This window comes from Eptatretus burgeri, chromosome 14 (genome assembly GCF_056783735.1).
Source record: "Eptatretus burgeri isolate ZD-2024b chromosome 14, Ebu_testis_v1, whole genome shotgun sequence".
Lineage (NCBI taxonomy): Eukaryota > Metazoa > Chordata > Myxini > Myxiniformes > Myxinidae > Eptatretus > Eptatretus burgeri.
Window position 1 is genome coordinate 13,351,774 of NC_140974.1, and position 21,609 is coordinate 13,373,382.

At 46.1% G+C, this 21,609-nt stretch overlaps 1 protein-coding gene across 2 annotated transcripts in view; it reads right to left on the reverse strand.

Moving 5' to 3' along the window:
- LOC147012678 (potassium voltage-gated channel subfamily B member 1-like) overlaps positions 1 to 21,050 on the reverse strand; it is a 61,306-nt gene extending 40,256 nt beyond the window's left edge. The window contains exons 1-3 of one of the 2 annotated variants that reach the window (XM_085853759.1): positions 20,940 to 21,050; positions 20,139 to 20,228; positions 18,527 to 19,188 (exon numbers count right to left, since the gene is read on the reverse strand). In XM_085853759.1, coding sequence (XP_085709885.1) covers positions 18,527 to 19,072 — 546 coding nt within the window. In that variant the 5' untranslated portion in view covers positions 19,073 to 19,188; positions 20,139 to 20,228; positions 20,940 to 21,050. The remainder of the gene's footprint in view (positions 1 to 18,526; positions 19,189 to 20,138; positions 20,229 to 20,939) is intronic. The other variant, XM_085853757.1, reaches the window with a different exon arrangement.
- Positions 21,051 to 21,609: the final 559 nt, after the last annotated feature.

The window sequence follows — 21,609 nt, forward strand, 5'->3', positions numbered from 1 at the left end:
GTGCCACTTGAGCTGGCACGGAGACTGCGTTGGTGCAGCCCATGCACCGTTGTGGTTCACTGCGTTCAGTTCAAACCATTCATCCATCCATTCGTTGTGTTCATTGCGTGTGCCACTTGAGCTGGCACGGAGACTACGTTTCCGCAGCCCATGCACCGTTGTGGTTCACTGCGTTCAGTTCAAAAGGGAAGGCCTTGGACTGCGTGTGAGCAGCCGGCCACGTTCCCTGTCACCTGCATTGTTTGAGCCAGAGACTGCATGCGAGCAGCCTGGCTCCCTGTTAACTGCTTTCTTTTTGCAGAGTTCATTGATCCTGGGCCATGGTTTAGTGTAAAATTTGTAAGTTAAGGTTAAGATGTACTGTACATATGAGTGCGCCCCCGGAATGTCTGTCCTAGCGCCGGCAATTTTATTTAAGTCGTCCGTGTGAGTGAGTTTGTTTAGGTAGTTACTCAGCCCTCAGGTTATTTATTTTGGGGACACGAACACATGATGGCACACGAAAATTTGACGACTCGGGACGAGTCTGTAAAAAGGGGAGGAGGTAGTGTTGTGGTTGACGAAATTCACAAACCACCATTCAGGTCCCTTAGGTGAGATATCTCTGTAAGTATATGTGTAGTTAGGCCCAAACCCGTTGTTTCGAGGGAATAAATGTCATTCAGTCAGGCTGCGACTCTTCAGGATAGCCGTTTTTCTTTTACTATCTTTAATTTGGACCAGCTGCCATTACTACCACCACCAACCACAACGCCGCTTCACAACAACAACCACCAACCACAACTCTGCTTCACAACAACCACCAACCACAACGCCGCTTCACAACAACCACCAACCACAACGCCGCTTCACAACAACAGCCACGACCTTTACCGTCACAACTCGCCACCATCGCATCACCGTCATTCCCACGCCACTTGTGGGCGCCGATGCTGGACTCGTGCGGGGCGCGCACCGAGCAGCGTGTTCAGAGACATCACAGACTTTCCGAAGAAAAACGGATCAAAAACGACTCACGCCCACTTCTGTTCCGTCCTATCGGAGAGCGTGGGGCGATTTGGCCCCGCCTCCAGGGCGTTGGAGTGAGGTCGCGATATGCAAATTCATGGATCAAAAAGCATTCACGCCCACTTTTCCTCGGTCCAATGGGGAGCCAGTTGGAGGTGAAGGGTCGGAGGTAAAGGGTCAAAGGTGGGGGAGCGAGGCCACGGGGGATATAAACGGCCACGCTCGCCAAACAGTTCAGTTCGGAGGGGAGAAGTCAAGAGTGAAGAGTTGGGACGAGCCAAGAGAGGAGGCGGAGAGGGCGATTAGACGGAGCTGCGGAGAGGTGGCGGCGGCTAAGGCGGACGAGGGGGTGCTCGCGTCGGTGCCGGGAGCTGCAGAGGGAGAGGCCAGCAACGCGACCGAGGTCGAGGAGGAGACGCTCGTCGCGGGACCCGAGACAGGGTGATATCCGCCATCCCCCGAGCATCAACAACCCCCCTCCTGTTTCCCCCCCGCGCTGAGATAGTGCGACAAGGGGGCCCCTTTCCCACCCCCTACCAGACACTGTCCGCGAGGCCCGCGGAGTTGAGGCGCCACCACCACTTTGCGTCTCATCATCAGACGGTAGGCCCGACACGGTCTCGGCCCCAGGCCCGCCTCATCCTGGAGGGTGGTTCTTTTCTTTTGCTTTGGGTATACGTGTTGTCAGCGCCGTCTGTGAAGTAAAATTGTATAAGTGTTGCCGTGTGCTCGGTCGTCGGATAGCTCTGCATTGTGTTTCTCTTTTATATTTGCTTTTTGTGTAATATTGTGTTTCTTCTCCTTTTACTTGTGCTTTTGGTGTAATTGTATATGTGTGCTTCCCGTTCATCGCGAAATAAATGTGAGTTATGTTGAACTGTTTTCCCGCTTCGCTTCGTCTTTTCTTTCATTGAATCTCCATCTTGCTTCACGTAAAGGGTTGGTCGTGGGCTAAAACGCCCGATAATTAATCGAACCGTCGAGGCCGACGAATAACACTGCTCGGTTATCCCGATAGTACGGAACGGGTCGCTTAAAGTGGCCCGTGTCCGAAGTCGACCTGCGGCGAGGTGCGACGCCTGCCTACCCTCCGTGTGGGTACTTAGGTAGGTCGAATTTGGCGAGCAACCCTATCCCACGCGGGGGCCGATTGGCACGATCGTGGTGAGACCGAAAGGTCCACCCGTGACTAGTTCCCGGCGTTAGTCCGAGAGGGTCACGACTGGATTGTCCGTCCGGTGGGCGACGTGCCGCGATTCGAGTTACGTGGCCGTCCGCACGCCGGCGGGCGCGAATCCGCAACAATATGTATATTTTTTATGCTTCTGGTTTTACATTATGCATTTTCGCGATATAATTCACAATGTACATCCCCCTCCCTCCCACATGAGATCGGTGCAACGGCGAGACTTTAAAAAATATTACCATGGACCATCGAATACATTTCCATGTAATCACATACTCCTGCTTTCCTCTGAAAACGTTTTCTCACGATGTCATGCAGCCAAGCAGGAATTCACCCAAGTCTCTGTCCATCTGACACTGAAAAATAATATTTGGTTTGGGTGATGTGTGGGCAGGCTCGCTTTAAAAGGGACCATTCTCATGCCAATCCAAAAGTTTCCATGAGGGCTTCAAGAGTGAACCACAGCATGTCGACTGACAGCACCACACGGAGAGCAGACCAGGCAGGTCAGGCAGATTTCCCTCTTCCTGAACATCATTCGTAGAGCCGGACGAGTTTCTAACAATTCCATAACAACATGCTAACTTATTCTCATGAAGCTCACACTTTAGAGGAAGCTTTCACTTATTGCTGGAACAATAGTGTTTGACTAGAATTCATGAGTTTTCAAAATCGAACGCATGAGCGTAAACAACAATAATTTAGAATAAGGATCGGGTATGTTTAAGTGGGGCTGGCAGGACGGCCTAGATCGAGATACCCACACTCACCTCTAAGCTATCTCGCCTGGGTTTGAATCCTGACACAGCCATAAACTGTCATCCCAGAATTTCACAGACAGGGTGATTCATCAATGTGTGTGCCATCCCTCGGATGGACGTTAAACTGGCGTTCCATCTGCCGGCATTAGTTGAGTTGGCGGATGTTAAAGATGCTACAAGTGTCCTTCACGAGGAGTGGGCGAGCTTTCCCGGCACCCTGAACAAATTACAAATCCATGCCCTAACTACTGCTGGGAAGACCACGGCAATCCACAGAGTACAACCGTTGCCAAGAAACCGCTCCGACAGCACCAATGCGATGTAACAGAGTATCGGCATCAGAATTCGAATATCTGAGGGTGTGGAGTCACAGCACGTGTACAGTACTGTAAAAATGCATCACTCGGTTATGGTGCAGCCAAATACACGACAAACCTGAGGGCTGGAGGAGGATGAAATGTGGGAGTAGCTATGATCAATGTTACATAGAGGGCATGCATCTCTACGGCTCAGCACTTGATCTGAGTGGAGAAACAACAATGATTTAATGAACAATGTTGTGAGAGACAAGTTGTGATAATCATCAAAGTGAAGGCAGAGAATACCCAGACGTAACAGTGATGAGCTTTCTCGAGACTTGCGATAAAATGTCCCAATTGCATCGGTGGTGTTAAGAGCATCGTGGGCCATTTTTGGACCGCCAATCGGTGCTGGAGAAATCATCGAAATGGTCAGGCGATGAAGCTGACAACAGCATTGGAAGTCAATATTTATTTGGGTTGAGGAAAGCAAACCGACCTCGTGTCCGTGAGCAATGAGCGGACAAGGTGTGAAGTTTGTACAAAGTGTCTGAATTGTATCAAGACGTCAGAGAACCGGACCGGTGATTGTGAATGTAAAAACAAACTCAACATGAAAAAGAGCAATCGGAGATTGCAGACCCTCGCCAGGACTTCTTTTGAGTGGTGTATTTTTATAGGTTTTAGGGTAAATCCAATATGACCGCCAAACCATGTAACCTATGACATCATATGTGCGAACCTTTTGTTCCTCATGGACAGGCAGTCATATGTGTAAAATTTCCTCTCGATCTGTTCACCATTTCAGAGAAGAACATTTTTGAAGGATTGAAAAAAAACAACAATATGGCTGCCAAATCACATGAACGATGACATCAGCAATTTTTTTTTTCTGCGGACCATTTTATCCCTAGATGACCCTCAAATTTTTTCATAGTGATAAGATGTGACGTTCTACATATGCAATGATGACGTCATAATGAAGGCACAGATGATGTCATGAAAAAAAATCAAACTCATTCCCCATGAGGAGTAGTGGCTATGTGCCAAGTTTCAATTTTTTCCTTGGTGCGGTTTCAGAGATACAGAGGTCCAAAGTTTTTCTGTTTTTCCAATATGGCTGCCAAGACGCGTCACCTATGATGTAATCATTATCAGTAAAGCATTCTACATTCGAGTCGTCACACCAACGTTGAAAATTTCATCTCAAATCCGACAAGCGATTGCGGTGAAAAACACGAAAGTTCTGTGCGGACAAACAGACAGACAGACAGACAGACAAACAAACAGACAGACAAGCCGGAAGGCGGCGATGGGTCGTCGAACAGGACTGTAAGTATTGCGACAATCGTAGGTGTCGAGAAACGGTGTTTGTATACCATGAACCTGCAAAGTTTCATTCGTATCGATGCACTCACCTGGTCGCTCGGGGGCCTTCAATTTTCGCCAATTTTCGCGCATACCCTAATTGTAGGGTGCGCTGCGGGTAAAGTATTCCATATATCACAAAAACTGGAATATATTTGATAGAGCATCACCTGTAGATGATGCAGGCCAAATTTCATAACCATACGTGGGATAATGGCTTTCGGAATTGATTTCGCGTGAACGGTACCGATTTTGAAGGTTTTTCTGTTGTTGCTAGGGAACCAAAGCGTCCCTAGCAACCATCACAATTTCCAAAGCACTAGGTCATAACATGTACTTACCACCCGAGTTTGGTCAAAATCCGCCCACGTTTACTACCAATTATGCTGATGACAAACGAACAAACTTCCAAACAAACAGACAGAATTACTGACAATAAGGGTTACCTATTTTGGCGACCCAACAGACAAACAAACAAACAAGCAGTCATAGACTGGTACTTACGAAATCGGCAACTTGAACTCTGACCTTGTCTAATAAAAGCTATCTCCAGAGAACGTAGCAACGCAAACCAGAAGTTTCTACGATGATTCTGTACCAAATCATCAAAAAACGAATGTTTGACCTCACTGTGACCTTGACCATTGACCGATTTTGACCAAAATCTAATTAGCGCTAGCTATCACCCTCCTAAATCACGTGATGTAATTTGATATTGGTAGCTTCTTCCGTTCTCGAGTTATCGTGCTTTCAAACAAACAAACACACACACACACACACACACACACACACACACACACACACACACACACACACACACACACACACACACACACACACACACACACACACACACAAACACGATGGAAGTCATCAATATACTTTCGAAATCTTTAGATTTTGTAAGTAACAACCAAACGGACCCAAATGCAATATCCTGTCCTTTAGCGAGGGTAACCTGGAGAGTTCATGGAACACCTCACCCTGCAAAGTCTTGAGAAACAAGGACATGGGCGGTGTGTCTGCAAGCGGCAAATTTGATTCGTCGTGATGACGGAAAATGCCGTGACACTTTGTCCAAGTACTGTGAAACGGAGGGGTTTTGAAAGTGCCAAAAAGGCGATTTTGTGTTACACGGTGTTAAATATATAATTAAATCGAAATAAAATAAGGATTTTAAAGGTTGTAGATTTTTTTTTTTTGGTAGCTTACCACCATTGATGCAGCATCTTTTACACCACCTTATTTAACAAGTTGTTCGTGTCCTTTATGACGTCCTTAAAAACTAATTTTCTTTGATTGCTGGACAGACAGACCAGGCAGACAGACAAATGAACTATTTGCTAAACGCCACTTTTCGCTTTGCGCACGAGGGGTAATTAGCACATTGAAGGAACTGTGATGTGCTCGCCCAGTCGGACGAACGTTGGGGAAAAAAGGGGGCTCCTCGTGGGGACCAGTAATCATATTACAATGTGTTTGTTCCTCAGAAGTAAGCATCATATGACAACATCAACATGTTGTTGTATAGCCCTGGATAGTTCTATCGAACAGGCCTGTGGCATGCAGACAGCCAATCGGTTGCCATCATGAACCCCTGCCATCATGAAGCCAGTGCCAAGAGAGAGAGAGAGAGAGAGAGAGAGAGAGAGAGAGAGAGAGAGAGAGAGAGAGAGAGAGAGAGAGAGAGAGAGAGAGAGAGAGAGAGAGAGAGAGAGAGAGAGAGAGAGAGAGAGAGAGAGAGAGAGAGAGAGAGAGAGAGAGAGAGAGAGAGAGAGAGAGAGAGAGAGAGAGAGAGAGAGAGAGAGAGAGAGAGAGAGAGAGAGAGAGAGAGAGAGAGAGAGAGAGAGAGAGAGAGAGAGAGAGAGAGAGAGAGAGAGAGAGAGAGAGAGAGAGAGAGAGAGAGAGAGAGAGAGAGAGAGAGAGAGAGAGAGAGAGAGAGAGAGAGAGAGAGAGAGAGAGAGAGAGAGAGAGAGAGAGAGAGAGAGAGAGAGAGAGAGAGAGAGAGAGAGAGAGAGAGAGAGAGAGAAAGAGAAAGAGAGAGAGAGAGAGAGAGAGAGAGAGAGAGAGGGAGGGAGGGAGAGAGAGAGAGAGAGAGAGAGAGAGAGAGAGAGAGAGAGAGAGAGAGAGAGAGAGAGAGAGAGAGAGAGAGAGAGAGAGAGAGAGAGAGAGAGAGAGAGAGAGAGAGAGAGAGGGAGAGAGAGGGAGAGAGAGGGAGAGAGAGGGAGAGAGACGGGGAGAGAGGGAGAGAGAGGGAGAGAGACGGGGAGAGAGGAAGAGAGAGGGAGAGAGACGGGGAGAGGGAGAGAGACGGGGAGAGGGAGAGAGAGGGAGAGAGAGAGAGACGGGGAGAGGGAGAGAGACGGGGGAGAGGGAGAGAGACAGGGGAGAGGGAGAGAGACGGGGAGAGGGGAGAGAGGGAGAGAGACGGGGGAGAGGGAGAGAGGGAGAGAGGGAGAGAGGGAGAGAGACAGGGAGAGGGAGAGAGACGGGGGAGAGGGAGAGAGGGAGAGAGCGGGGGAGAGGGAGAGAGAGAGAGAACGGGGGAGAGGGAGAGAGAGAGAGAGAGGGAGAGAGAGAGAGAGAGAGAGACAGAGAGAGAGAGAGAGAGAGAGAGAGAGAGAGAGAGAGAGAGAGAGAGAGAGAGAGAGAGAGAGAGAGAGAGAGAGAGAGAGAGAGAGAGAGAGAGAGAGAGAGAGAGAGAGAGAGAGAGAGAGAGAGAGAGAGAGAGAGAGAGAGAGAGAGAGAGAGAGAGAGAGAGGGAGAGAGAGGGAGAGAGAGGAGAGAGGGAGAGAGAGAGAGAGAGAGACGGGGGAGAGGGAGAGAGACGGGGTAGAGGGAGAGAGGGAGAGAGACGAGGGAGAGAGGGAGAGAGGGAGAGAGGGAGAGAGGGAGAGAGGGAGAGAGGGAGAGAGGGAGAGAGGGAGAGAGGGAGAGAGGGACAGACAGTAATTTGTTTTGGGTGTCGGTGATAACTCACCTACTCTTTGGAAAAGGACACTGTGGGATCTTTACCGTCCAGCAATGTCAAGTGCTGGCAGACGGGTCCTCCAGTTTAACGTCCTCCAGATAGACGGTGCACAAATTGATACCTCTTCCTGTATGCGATACACCAGGATGGCAGTTTTTAGCTGCGTCTACATTCAAACCCAGGTTTGAGGGCTCAAAGGACGGTATGCATACCTCGAGGTGTGCATACCTGTCAGCCCACCCTTGTGTCTCGATTTTAGAATGAAAATGATTTCTTTCAATGTAATTTATGATATTTGTTCCAACTCATACAGTTCTGATAATGGAATCTGCGAGAAGTTGAATAGAATGTTTTTGCTTGCAGTTAAACTGCTTAATAACATGATTGTCAGTGCACCCTGAGATGTGCTCTCCTTTGCACAATGTCCCTTTGCCACTTTTGTCTAAAACACTTTGTTACTTTCTGGCTGAGAGTTCTTAAAAGTTGCGTTAGTCATTCTCTTTACCATCAAGGTCCAAATAGTGAGAGCAGTGACCCGAATGTATAACAAGGACAGCCGGATCATTTACATCAGATTAATTTGGCCCATTATCGCATCCTTGGAAGAATGGAGAACAAAACGTGAGAAAATGCTTTCCAGTTACAAGGTCAGTTAAATGGCTTAAATATATCATGTGAGACAATTGCCTCGATGTGTGCTGTTCAGGATATGGTTGTTTGTTTTAAAGTATCAGGTCAGAGTACAATACAAGCTGAAGAGACTCTTCTAGTTTGTGTCTTCAATCAATTGTGAATCAACTACATTCTCTCTTCTCTCAAAATATGCTCTCCTCTCCTCTCCGCTCCTCTCCTCTCTGCCAAAGCAGCTTCCTGAGCAAGGGTTATTCTGGGTAGTGCTTTGCCATTGCCTTCCCAGCAGTAATTAGGGGGAGGAATTTCGAATTCAGTATCGACGTTGGCGATAGCTCATCTACTCTGTTTGCAAAGGACACCGTGAGGTCTTTAACATCCACCAACTAATGCCGGCAGACCAGTTTAATGTCCATCCAGCAGACGGCACACACATTGATGATCGAACGGAAAACTAAATACTGCATTGGAGAATTCAGAAGGAACCAGAAGAAATAAAGAGCAAAGGTGGAGTTGTCAGGAGGAACCTGGATAGGATTCGGGTATCGGCCGAAATTATCCACTACCCTCAAACCGATCCAGGTGCAACCAAGTGAGCCTTACAGAAAAAAAAATTCTGCAAGAATTCACTTCTCCTTAGACAGACAGATAGAGAGAAACAGAAAGTTAGCGATAAAAGAAAAGAAAAAGCAAAAATTAAAATCAATAGAGAGAAATGTGAAAACGTATAAAGAAGTGCCATCACGTGCTCTCCCGAGACGTCTCCCTCAGAGCTATCTCCCCAGACATATCGCGTGCTTTCAATACAGTCTGGCACCCTGCCCTGCTCACCAAACTCTCTTCCTACGGTATCCAAGGCCATCTCCACTCATGGCTCGCAGACTTCCTCTACTCTCGCAGCCAACGTGTGGCCCTAAATGGAGTTCTGTCATCCCATATTCCTGTCCAGGCTGGAGTTCCTCAAGGCAAAGTTCTGAGCCCTGTTCCTTTTCTGGTTTTCATCAATGATCTCTCCGACTCGGGAAAATCCTCTATCTCTTTGATGATGACTCCACTCTCTGCCGTACTATCTGTCGTCCCTCAGATCGGCAAGCAGCAGCTTCTTCGCTCTCTACAGATCTGGATAAAATCACAAACTGGTCCAACACGTGGAACATGTCTTTCAATCCTGACAAATCTCACACTCTCACTATGTCTCTCCGAAAGGACCGTGTGGACCCCCCCCCCTCCCGCCCCCATCTACTTTCTCAACAATCCTCTTGAAGAAGTCCATTCATTCAAGCTTCTGGGTCTCACTATCTGCCATGATATTTCCTGCGAAAGCCAGATTTCAAACCTCGCCTCCAAAGCCAGTCGCCGACTGGGCATCCTCCGTCGTGCAAAGTCCTTCCTCGGCCCACCTGAGCTCTTGAACACGTACAAAGCATTTGTCTGCAGCCGGATGGAGTACTGCTCTCCCTTCTGGGCTGGTGCTTCCACCTCTCCCCCTTTTCTCAGCTTCATGTTGTGGAAACCAATGCATTTTGGATCATTGGCATCTCCGGCAATGAGACTGAGTCTTTGGATCTCTCACTCTCTCACCGCAGGCAGGTCAGTGGTCTTTCTGTCTTTTACCGTCTCCTCTCCTCCCTTACTCCCCTCCCCGCCCCCGCTCTGTCTGAGATTTGTCCCCCCAATATTTCCGCACGGAGCTCAACGTCTGCCAGTAACCCCCTTCTGGTAAAACTCCCAAAATCAAGAATCACTGCTCACCTTTGTTCTTTCCTCTTTTTTTCTCTTTCATTCCGATTTTTCCCCACCTTTGGAACAAACTCCCACACTCTCTTCAATCCCACTCTTCCCTCCAGGTCTTCAAAACAGCTGTTCACCACCATCTCTTATCTTCCCCCATCCAAAACCACGATCTTTTCTACCCCCGTTAATCCACCCCAAACCCACATCCTTCAAATTCCCTGCTTTCCTTCCTGAAAGTCCCTATGGTGTCCATCTTGTTTACCCTGTGTACCCCGCCCCATCCCTCTCCCTTCCACAGATCTCCTGATGTCTCTGCTCACCACGGTTTTTTCCTTCCCTCTCCCACCCCTCTTGTCTCATGCTCCTCTTGTTGTACGTTCTGTGTGTTAGCTCTCATAAGAGCATCGACAGTGAACACAAAAAATACATCTCAACAAGTGGTGCCAGGCACAACAAATCCCGCCCATTTAAGGCATAAAGTTATTTTGGGGATAAAATTTAAATTTGATACATCCTTAACCTGAATGTTGATTATAAGGAATAGAATAAGGAATATTTTAACCTTAGTTTGAAGCAATTAAACCATTTTTGACGAAGTTATGAGCGAAAAACGATTTTGACCTTTTCGTGACCTGACCTTGACCTTTGACCTATTTGGACCCAAAAGTTCAAGGGGTCGTCCGAGGTTCATTACCCACCTGTGGATACAATTTGACAGTGTTTGAGCAAGCCGTTTTCCCGTAAAGTTGTATTTTCATTACCATGTTTTAGTTTTCATGGAAAATTTGTAATTTTGACCGATGACCATGACCCTCAAAACTTCGGACCCTACCGATCTTCACAAATATGCATTTTCACTATAGGAATGGGTAGGATAATAAGTGACAAATAGAATAAGGTTCACTATAAGCTTAGTTTGAAGTAAATCAGTTCATTTTTGACGAAGTTATGAGCGAAAAACGATTTTGATCTTTTTGTGACCTTGACCTGGACCTTTGATCCAATTGGACCCAAAAGTTAATGGGGTCGTCCAAGGTTCATTGCCCACCTGTGGATTAAATTTGATAGTGTTTGCTAAAGCCATTTTGCCGTAAAGTTGCTAACAGACAGACAAAAAAACAAGCAGTCATAGACTGGTACTTACGAAATTGTCAACTTGACCTCTGACCTTGTCTAATAAAAGCTGTCTCTTGAGAAGGTAGCGACGCAAACCAGAAGTTTCTACGATGATTCTGTACCGAACCATCAAAAATCGTAACGTCGACCAAAGCAAAAATATCCATTTCTCCACGCAATTATTTAATATTATTTTAGCAGTCACAAAACCGTAATATTCGGCCATCCACCAACAATCTTTCCATAATCCGACGGCTTAGCGAGTCAGGCATGTGACGATAACCTTTATTGGGATAAAAAAAATGACTTTTAAACACCATCTTTATCGAAAACACCGTCAGCGCACACACGCAAAACCTTTATGTGGTCAACGCCGCCTCTGCTCAAGTGCACTGCACCACGTGACGACCCGTGACGCGCGAGTGAAATATTTGTTATACAATCTTAAAACGTCTCCAAAACATCCGATTTTTCCAGAATTTCAACAACCGAGTTTTAAGCGTCCTAAGGGATCGCAAAAACCAAAGACAAAATTAAAATCGAAGTTAAAACGAACTCGTAACGTCGAGCGAAGCAAAAATACTCCATTTCTCCACATGAATTTACGGAATTATGTTTGACCTCACTGTGACCTTGACCTTTGACAGATTTGACCAAAATATAATCAGTGCTCGCCATCAACCTCCTGAATCACGTGGTGTAATTTGACATAGGTAGCTTCTTCCGTTCTCGAGTTATCGTGCCTACAAACAAACAAACACACAAACAAACACACAAACAGATGACGGAAGTCATCAATATACTAAAGAAATCTTTAGATTTCGTAAGTAACAAACCGGACGATTACAATATCCCGCTCCCTCCCTCCGGGGGGGCGGGATAAAAAGTATGAAAGGAACAAAGAACAAAGAAGTCGGGAAGAAACAGCATAGATAGATCTCCAGGCTCAAACCGCAGCAACAGGTACAAGCTAGCAGAGGTCCGTCTACTAGATGATCTTTCATTAAAAAAGCTACTATGAATCACCCTGCTTGTGAAACACTGGGATGACAGTTTGTAGCTGGGTCAGGATTCAAACCCAGGATAGACAGCTAATAGGTGAGTGTGTTTACCTCCAGGCCATCCTACCAGCTTACCTAGTCATGCTAGATGACTATTAAAATAAATATATATATATATACATACATACACACACACTGGGTTTCCCCACTGTCTCAGGTCACTCACCTGCATTTTTTTCATTTAAAAATTTTTATTTATTTATGTTTTCATTTATAGATGTTGTCTGGCGATTCTGTGAATTGTTCCGGTGTCCCAGCTCTTCGATGTCCATCGGCATGCAAAATTTCAGCTTTCTACGTCACCCGGAAGGTATTGATCTCTAATATCAGTCAGCGAGTCAGTGTTTAGAAAGAACTTTAGATAATACTAGCAGGGTGTGCTTACACATTATGTAAGCAAACAAACCAGGTTTCCGCATTGTCTCAGGTTGCTCACTTGCATTTTTTTTCTTTCATTTATGGATGTTGGCGAAGGATTCAATGATTTTTCCCGGTGTATCAGCTTCGATGTCCATCGGCATGCAAAATTTCAGCTTTCTATGTCACCCGAAGGTACCGATGTTTAATATCAGTCAGCGGTTAGAAATATATACACGACATCTAAAAATATCTGACCAACAAGCATTGGAATATAACAGATCGATTGACATTTGGACAACTGAGTTTGCGGACACACTTGTTTGGAAAGGTTCCGGGCTGAAAAGGATAAAATCAAGGTGATAAACGGAGCGCATCTCATGATCCAGAGGGCCGTCAAATCGGGCAATCACAATTGGTCAACCGGTCACAACGTAACATAATCGGATGACACCAAAGTATATGGTTCTTTGTAATTTCGTTTGTCTCAAAACCTTGTGTCAAGGTGTTATGCAAGCTAAAGGGACTCTTCAGATCTCTCATCTTGAAGGTTATCAAACAAGATCAGCTTTGTTCCGATCCAATCAGCTGAACCGCTCCCTTTGGCAAGAGATCAAATGATCCCCAAACAGTGTAATAAGAAGGAACATGCTGCGTGGCTTCTCGGGCAGACAACAGCCTACTCTTTTTGAAAACCACAACTGTCAGCACAATTTTATGAGAACAATAAATAAGACAAGACATGGTTTAACCTCAAGCTGAGAGCACACATCATCGTTTCCTCGAAACGTCCGCTGTAGTAAGCAGGTCACCTGGACACTCGCGTATTTTTTTTCACCTGTTTCCATGCCATTTGATACATGTAGACTGTTCTTGAATAAATAAAGGTGCAAACACATTGTTGCGGAGAGATCGGGGTCATTCCAGGCTTGGAGAAGCACTCTTCCCACAATCCCATTTCCATTTGAGTGGCACTTACGAGGCATGGCCAAGTCTCAGCGTGGGAAAAATAGGAACCCAGGAGACTCTTAAAGTCTGATTAATGGGACTGTTCATGGCGCTTCCCCTCGGCTTGAAAACACAACTAGCTAGTGGCAGCACATCAATTAGGAAACCGCTAAAAAATTAATTAACATTTCAGTTGTTTCCGTGGGGTGCTTGGGGTCTGCCAGCAACCCCCTTCCTGAAAGTCCCTGTCATGTCCATCTTGTATACCTCGTGTTCCCCGCCCCATCCCTCTCCCTTCCACAGATCTCCTTCTGTCTCTGTTCCCCACTGTTTTGTCCGTCCCACTCCTGCCCCTCTTGTCCCATGCTCCCCTTGCTGAGTGTTGTGTGTTAGCTCTCATATGAGCCTCGACAATGTATACAAAAAATAAAAATTCAGAGGAGGGGTCGCGACGGACAGGGACCAAGAACCATGGCTCATTGTCTTTGTGGTGAAGCCAGAATCAGTAGGGGGCCGATCCTGATCGTTTCAATGATTACCACGATGGTGATGAAACCATCTCGTGATTCAGACTTTATGTAAGTGGATGCTCAGCTCAAAAGTATATCCCTTAAAGAGCGAATCGAGAAAAGGTGTGCAAAGAAAGAGTCGATGTTTGTTGTATTTCGGACGAGACACATTGGACTTGGCCTCTTCTGGTCCAACAAATGGACACGCTGATTCGAGCTGGGTAGAAACGGTTCTGCTGTCTTCGGGGTAACAACGTGACCCATGTGTCGGAAATTGCATAGGAAAACGCAATTAGCTCATTTCCACTTTAGAGACACTGACTGCATTGAATTCAGTGTTTTGTTGTCTCATCAAAAATGACTTACAGTAGTCGTCGTGGTTGTTGAAGTACAACGTTTGAAGAAGAGTGTACTGAAGGGAAATGGAGGTCTCAGAGATGACAAGTTTAAGAGCAAATACTAGAGGAATCACAGGAAGGAAAGGTCTTGGAAGAAACATGCGGGAGGTGGTGGTACATGTAACCAGCACGTGATCTATGAGGAGTGTAAGAGAGTGGGGAGGGATGGGGTCAGCATTTTTATTTTGATGTACCAATCTCTTTACATGGCGTCGGTGCTGCCGAGGCAGTTTCTTGGCAAGGGTTATACTGGGTGGCTTGCCATTTGCCTTCCCAGCGATGTTTGTCCGTGCTCTATTCTTTTAAATGCCGAGCATCAAGCAAGGAAGGAGCATGCACCATTAAAAAAAATATATAAAAAAATCTTTGGTGCGACTCGGATGGGGTTTGAACCACTGACCTCTGCAGACTCAGAGAGCAGACACTCAAACCACGACGCCATATGTGTTCTAAAATTGAACAGTTTATTGAGTTCTCTAAAGGAAGATGGCAAACGCTCAGACGTAAAACTCAGATACCATTTCTCCACCTTACGGGACTTCCGATTACTTTCCAAACTGATTTTGTCGCAGTGAAGTCGCTCGAAGTGCAAATTGATATCACGAAAAATCTGACAAATATGAGAGGGGTACAAAAAAGTTCTTCGATCGAGATATCAAATATGGTGAAAGTCTCGAAGTCAGGTCGACGCTTCATTATTCAATATAAGTGCACATTTACCTCCCCCCCAGAAGGTGATGTTGACAGAGGTTATGTTTTCACTTATCAATTTGTCTGTCTGTGAACAGGATATCTCAAAAAGTTGTGGACGGATTGGGACAACATTTGGGAGAGGTTTGGTGTGTGACAACGAGCAAATGACTAGATTTGGGTGAAGATCTGGATCCAGATACTAGAATTAAAAAAAGTGATTCTATATTTTTGAGAGATTGGGACAAAAACGATATATAACACAATATCTCAAAAAAGTTGTGGACTGATTAGGACAAAACTTGGTGGGGTGGTTGGGAATGCGACAAGGAAGAATTGGTTTGATTTTTCTGAAGATCCGAATCTGGATCTGGATACGAGAGTTATTTAATATTTAAAGTGCTTCTTCACCATTGAGAGACAGGGCTAAAACTGATATATGGTATGATATCTCAACCAAGTTGTTGACAAGTTACGACAAGACGAGGGGAATGATTTGGGTAGGTGACAAGAACAATCCAATTCGATTTTGGTTCAGGTCTGAATCCAGATCCAGCCTATCAGTGGGATACGAAACGTAAACTGTTCAGCTGGGTGGAGGTAAGTGCTCTACCGAGTGACCTCGTTTCACTGGGAATTTATACAAATGCATTTTTAGTGGCATTGATGTGACTACTGTGAGTACCTTGCTCATAAAACGCAATGGACGCTCCGCACGTATCAGGTGCAGGTTGTGTCTGAATGGAGCATTTGAAGGACTCCAGACTTGTGAATCCATCCATGAATTGGGATCATACTCTGTGCGGAGCGTTGGTGCTGCCCAAGCAGTCTCCTGGGCTATTGGGCACAATCCTGGACGGGTCGCCACCCCGCCACAGGATACCAGCAAGCTGGCACTCATTTAGCCATCCTCAGAAGGATGAATGGCAGGCAGAGTCAACCCCACTTGGTATTAATTCAACAGCTGAGCAGGATTTGAACTGAGGACCTGAGGATTCCAAGCCCACCACCATAAAATGAAAAACAAGAACCAGATTTTTAAAGGTGGCATGAGGGGAGAGGGGGAGGGGGCATTGTATTTTTTGAGGTTCTATCATCTCTTCATAACAAATTTATTTATCTCTTCGACTCAGGTTGGCAGGAACGCCTAGAGGTATGTGCACTCATCTTGTTCTCCAGTGTTCATGGATATAATGAAATTGAAATAAAATAAAGATTTTAAAGGTTGAAGAATTATTCCCAACCCCCCCCCCCCAGAAGTCTACTGCTATTGACACAGTGGCTATTACACCACCATATCTAACACGTTACATTAGTCATCCCTGCCTGTTCTTTGTGTCCTTTGTGAAGTCCTTAAAAACAGTAAGTTTCCTGTTTGGATTGATTTTCAATTTCTACAGACTGCCAGGCAGAGTAAGAATATTATCTCACTCCTCTTTGCGCACGTACAGTCAAGACAAATTCAGAGCCAGAGTACAGAAAAACTGCAGGTTTGTTTCGCGATTAATGTTCAAAATATAACATTCAATCAAGTTGGTCCTCCATTTTCACTTCGTGTGAACGGGGTGGGGGTGGGGGTGGAGGTGCACCACGACGACGACGACGACATTCTATTTTGAGATTTCTTCGTTGTCTCTACGTCTTCAGTGTCCAATTTCTGGCATCTCACATTCAAATTCAGAACCTTGAGCATTATAAAACGTACATTTGCAATAACGTGATTCAGACTTTTCTACCTGAATTGAAAGGCAACATCATGAATTGGCAAAAGAAAGCATCGTTCGATGCACTGTGACGCAAAGCGAGACAGGTGTACGTGTGTTCTAAAAGTTCTGCAACTATTTGTCAACATCCATCCGTACAGTATATACGACAAGAAAGAATGTGTATAAAATTATATACACATATATGCATTATGATTATAATTTTCTGATGCCTTGGACTATTCAAGTCATTCGTAGAACTGTTGAACGCCCCCCATGTAACTGTGATTTCATGGCAGTTGTTGCAAGGAGTCGGATTTAGCACCGCCAATTGTTCATCGAGCAGACTGTGAAATAATTGGCGACATTCAAGACAAAGAGGAGAATGAAGACCTTCTGATATTTAGAGCAAAGCGCTGTCTTTGAGGTCATCTTGTTCCAACAGGCAAATGCAGAGGCGCACAACTGCACTCAAAGCATGTAGTGAGAAAAACAAAAACAAAAAAGCATACCCAAAACAGATACAAGGATAGTCTCGCTGGATGAGAAATATCCGGAAAATGCTCTACGGGTGTTTAAGATTCCTCATCCCGTCTGACATTTCCCCATTACATATGGGAAAACCCTATGCCACCCATCACATGTGAGTCAAAGCTTAAGCCGAGGCCTATTTATAGTGGAAAGTCATCTGGGGCTAAACAATACAGGTCGAAGCTGCCTGCTGTAAGCTCTTGAGTCGGTGAAGAACCAACCTGTGCTTCAATGGAGCTCAAAAACAAAAACCCAAAAGATTACTTTTATCCATAAAGTCTCGACGCGTCATTCAATAAACATCCACACCCCTACCTAGACCCCCTCTGTGAACAGCAATGCTCAACTTGAACTTGAATACCATCGGGGAGCTGGTTCGGTTCTGTGCGTCGAAGGCATTTCGAGGAAAATACATCTTTGACTGGTATCACATGACTGAACACCAAAGGTGGATGGAGGTTATGTTTTCAGCCCTGTTTATATATCTGTGAGCAGGATATCTCAAAACGTTGTGGATGAATTATTGCAAAACTAGATGGACCCATTGGTTTGGTGACAAGAACAAAGTGATTAGATTTTGCTGAAGGTCCAAATCCAGATGCGGCCGATCAGTGGGATACGAAACGTAAACTGCTCAGCCTGGTGGAGGTATACGCTCTACCGATTGCCGTTCTACTTTTACACTGTTATACTTCGCTGGACAAAATAATCTGATAATTTGGAAGACTACAAAGTCTGATCAACAAGGAAAAGGTGGGGAAACTAATTAATTAGAAGGTCTTATCGACTCTAAGTTCTCTACAACTTGCCAAGCAATTATCTTTGGAGAAAGTCCTAATAGCATATGGTGCATTGTTCATCGAACAATGCTTACACAACCCTATTGCTTACACAACTACCACAACTCTTGGACAGTATTGTTTCACTCTATATTCAACAACGATAATCAAGCTGATAGTTATCTCTCTATGTATGGAAGGATTGCATACCTTTGATTCAATTCCCAATTCAATCTGCTGGTTACATCATTAATGAAGCACAGGTGTACCACTAAAGCCTTCCAGCCTGTAGACTGTAGGGCAAGAGTTTATAATTATCCAGAGTACCGGCACACAATGGCCTCCTCCATTCCAAGGTAAATTTTCAAGCATGTTAACAGACGGGGAAATCGATTGCTAACGAAATGTAAACCTTATCGAGTGAAACCAAGCAATCAAGTCCGAGATAATGATGACTCATCTTTGTTTATTTCTCACCTTGGCTGCCAATGAGGACGACGGCTTTTCCAGGAGGTTCCAAAGTTTCTTGCGTTTATCTGCGCAGCACATGCCCGTGAAGTCCTCAGCCTCCCTCTCTCGCTGGCCATCCACCTCACGTCTCATCTCCTCGTTCATCTGCTCTTTCTTCTGATGGTAGCGCGCCTGGCAGCATGACTCCAGGTAGATCTCGTCCACACCCCAGTAGTCCAACTCTTGGCTGAAGGATAGAGCACACATCTCCTCCATCATGTGCAACTTTCCAGTGCGATAGAAATTCAATATGGAGACGAAGGCTCCTGGATGCCTGTCGAAGAAATACTCGTTCTGGTCAAGATCATAGTCGTCACAGAGTTCAAGGGCGTGGGAATGCGTGTCAGCTCCCCGCAGACGACCGAGGCGTGTCCTCGGTAGACGCTCCAGTGTACGCCATAGGACCTCATGTGTGACGCCGCCGACGTTGAGTCGGACACGCCACGAGCCGGGCTTACGACGGGGCTGGCTGCTTGGGTCCAAGGCCGTGGGAAGCGAGGCCCGACTGTTCATATTCCTTTCCCCCTTAGGGGGTTCTTCTGCTTATATTTTTGTCCTTATTATTACTCTCTCACATGAGTCTCCTTTGCCAAGGGCCTCAGATCCACTCAACCACACCGACCCAGCACCTAGAAGACAATACATCCACAAAACAAACACTTGTGGCCAAAATGAAAATAATACAATGGCAGGTGACAAAAGAGAATAAATATCTGACAGAGGTCAAAAAGACAGACAGACAGACAGAGACAGACAGAGAGAGTTTTGAGGATCATGGGGGAAAAAAAAACAAAAGGAATCAAGTGGTGAAATTTTTTTGGCGAGATGGCTGGCTATTTTAGATTCAAATGATTAACTTAGCCAATCACACTGGATTTTAATTGGGAAATCCACCGGAATACAATTTGAGATTCCACATGGCAGGAGCAAATGAACTGCGTTAACGAAATCAATGCATGTACAAGTGGCCGATCATATAAATGAGCCCCATACAGGTTAGAGCAAAGCGTGCGGGGTGCCCTCCAGTGGTCTGGGAGAAGGCGATTATATAACGAGAACGACATTTGATGCACCCAGTTGAACGCTAGCTTCTGGTCTTTGGCTCACATTGGGAAATCGACATTGAGCACAAGTCATTGGTTTATGCACCACACTCCACGGATGGCTGTTTGCTCTGCTGAACTACATGGACGCCATAGCAAGCTGCGCGTGGGCGAAAACCGTGCACAACTCAAACCGCTTTATCCTCCTGCGCCTCCATCCCTTGGCTGTAGGTCTTTCCCTGCGCCTGGGAGATCCATGCTCCGGCATGTTTAAACCCCGCCTGCACGTCGTTTATCTTTTGAAAATATAGTACGTATATGGATATTCAATAAATTCAGCATCAACATCCTGGACGGCTCGAGTCCTCAGGGTCTTCGGGGGACCCGAGCCAAGCCTGCTGGGACGCGAGCTATGTACTTGTTGGTGTTGTCTTCTTTTTTGTTTTTCCAATATTGATCTTTCCAACTAAAATCAGTTGTTTTTTTGAGTGGAACAAATTCTCACGGTCACTCAGACATGTCAAATGATCGCCCACCTGTTTGTGCTACATCAACAGATTGATGGAGGTGAAGACGCATAAACGCATCTCGGTGCACTCTTCCTCGGCTTGTCTTCCCGATAATGGCTGCAGAGATGCAGGATTGACAAATACACAGGTATTCAGTGAACCGTCATGACGGTCTCTCCCTATGTTGGTGCTCTCCATATTTCATGACATGGACAAGCATTTTGCACCGATACAGGTAAACGTGTATACTTTTTCGTCAATCTAAACCTATTAGGACTGATGATCCTACATCGTTATACATCTGGTGTGTCAGTGCGTGATCTAGTACGTTGGGATGGAGAGGTCAGAGTTCGCACATCAGACCGAAATCACTGAAATGGAATTGTAACCACCCCCCCCACTCCCCATGTTTTATCTCCAAAATGTCAACAATACGACCTCCACGGGTAGCTACTGATCAGACACTCTAAACTTACACAATGCATCTCGGATCATTTCCGATTCAATGCCAGTTGTACAAAAAGGGGAGAAATATGACACAGTACGTATTACATCACAATGAAGTCACTGCACGTGACCGACATTTCCACCTATTCATATTGGTTTTTTTTGCGCCAAAATCTCCGACGGGGTCGACGTGGTGTCCCAATTACGATCTATTATGAAAGTAGAACACCGAATGAGGCGCCTGCAATACGCCAGGTAACATTAGACCGGAACACTCCGCTGAAAGCACATCACCTGCAGACAGCAGCACAAGGTAAACAAACATATACTGTCGTGGGAAAAAACTCAGGAAAGGTCGAAAGATCTTAAAGATGGACCCACCAGGCGGTGCCTCCACCAGGATCATGCAAAGCCTTCCGTATGAAGAACGATGAAACTGTCCCTGTCGTCTTTTGGCGAAGGAGCGAGAGTTTGGGGAGAGGGAAGAGGAGGAGGATGAGGAGGGGAGGTGGGATGTATGGGGGAATTTGGGAGAGGTGGAGGGGGGAGGGATGGGAAGGACCCACTAAAACACACGCCTCTCCATATGCTCCAGCTTTCGCAGTCCCGTACAGAGAGAGCAAGCTGGCCATATTATTTCAGCAGGTCTTCCATCGAACGGTCCACACGCTTCTCTGGTAGCTGACGCCACCAGATCGAATCTGGCTAACTATCGGGACAGTTGGTGAGGTGTGTACAGCCGGTGATGTGTGTACAGCCGGTGAGGTGTGTACAGCCGGTGAGGTGTGTACAGCCGGTGAGGTGCGTACAGCCGGTGAGGTGTGTACATCCGGTGAGGTGTGTACAGCCGGTGAGGTGTGTACAGCCGGTGAGGTGTGTACAGCCGGTGAGGTGTGTACAGCCGGTGAGGTGTGTACAGCCGGTGAGGTGTGTACAGCCGGTGAGGTGTGTACAGCCGGTGTGGTGTGTACAGCCGGTGAGGTGTGTACAGCCGGTGAGGTGTGTACAGCCGGTGAGGTGTGTACAGCCAGTGAGGTGTGTACAGCCGGTG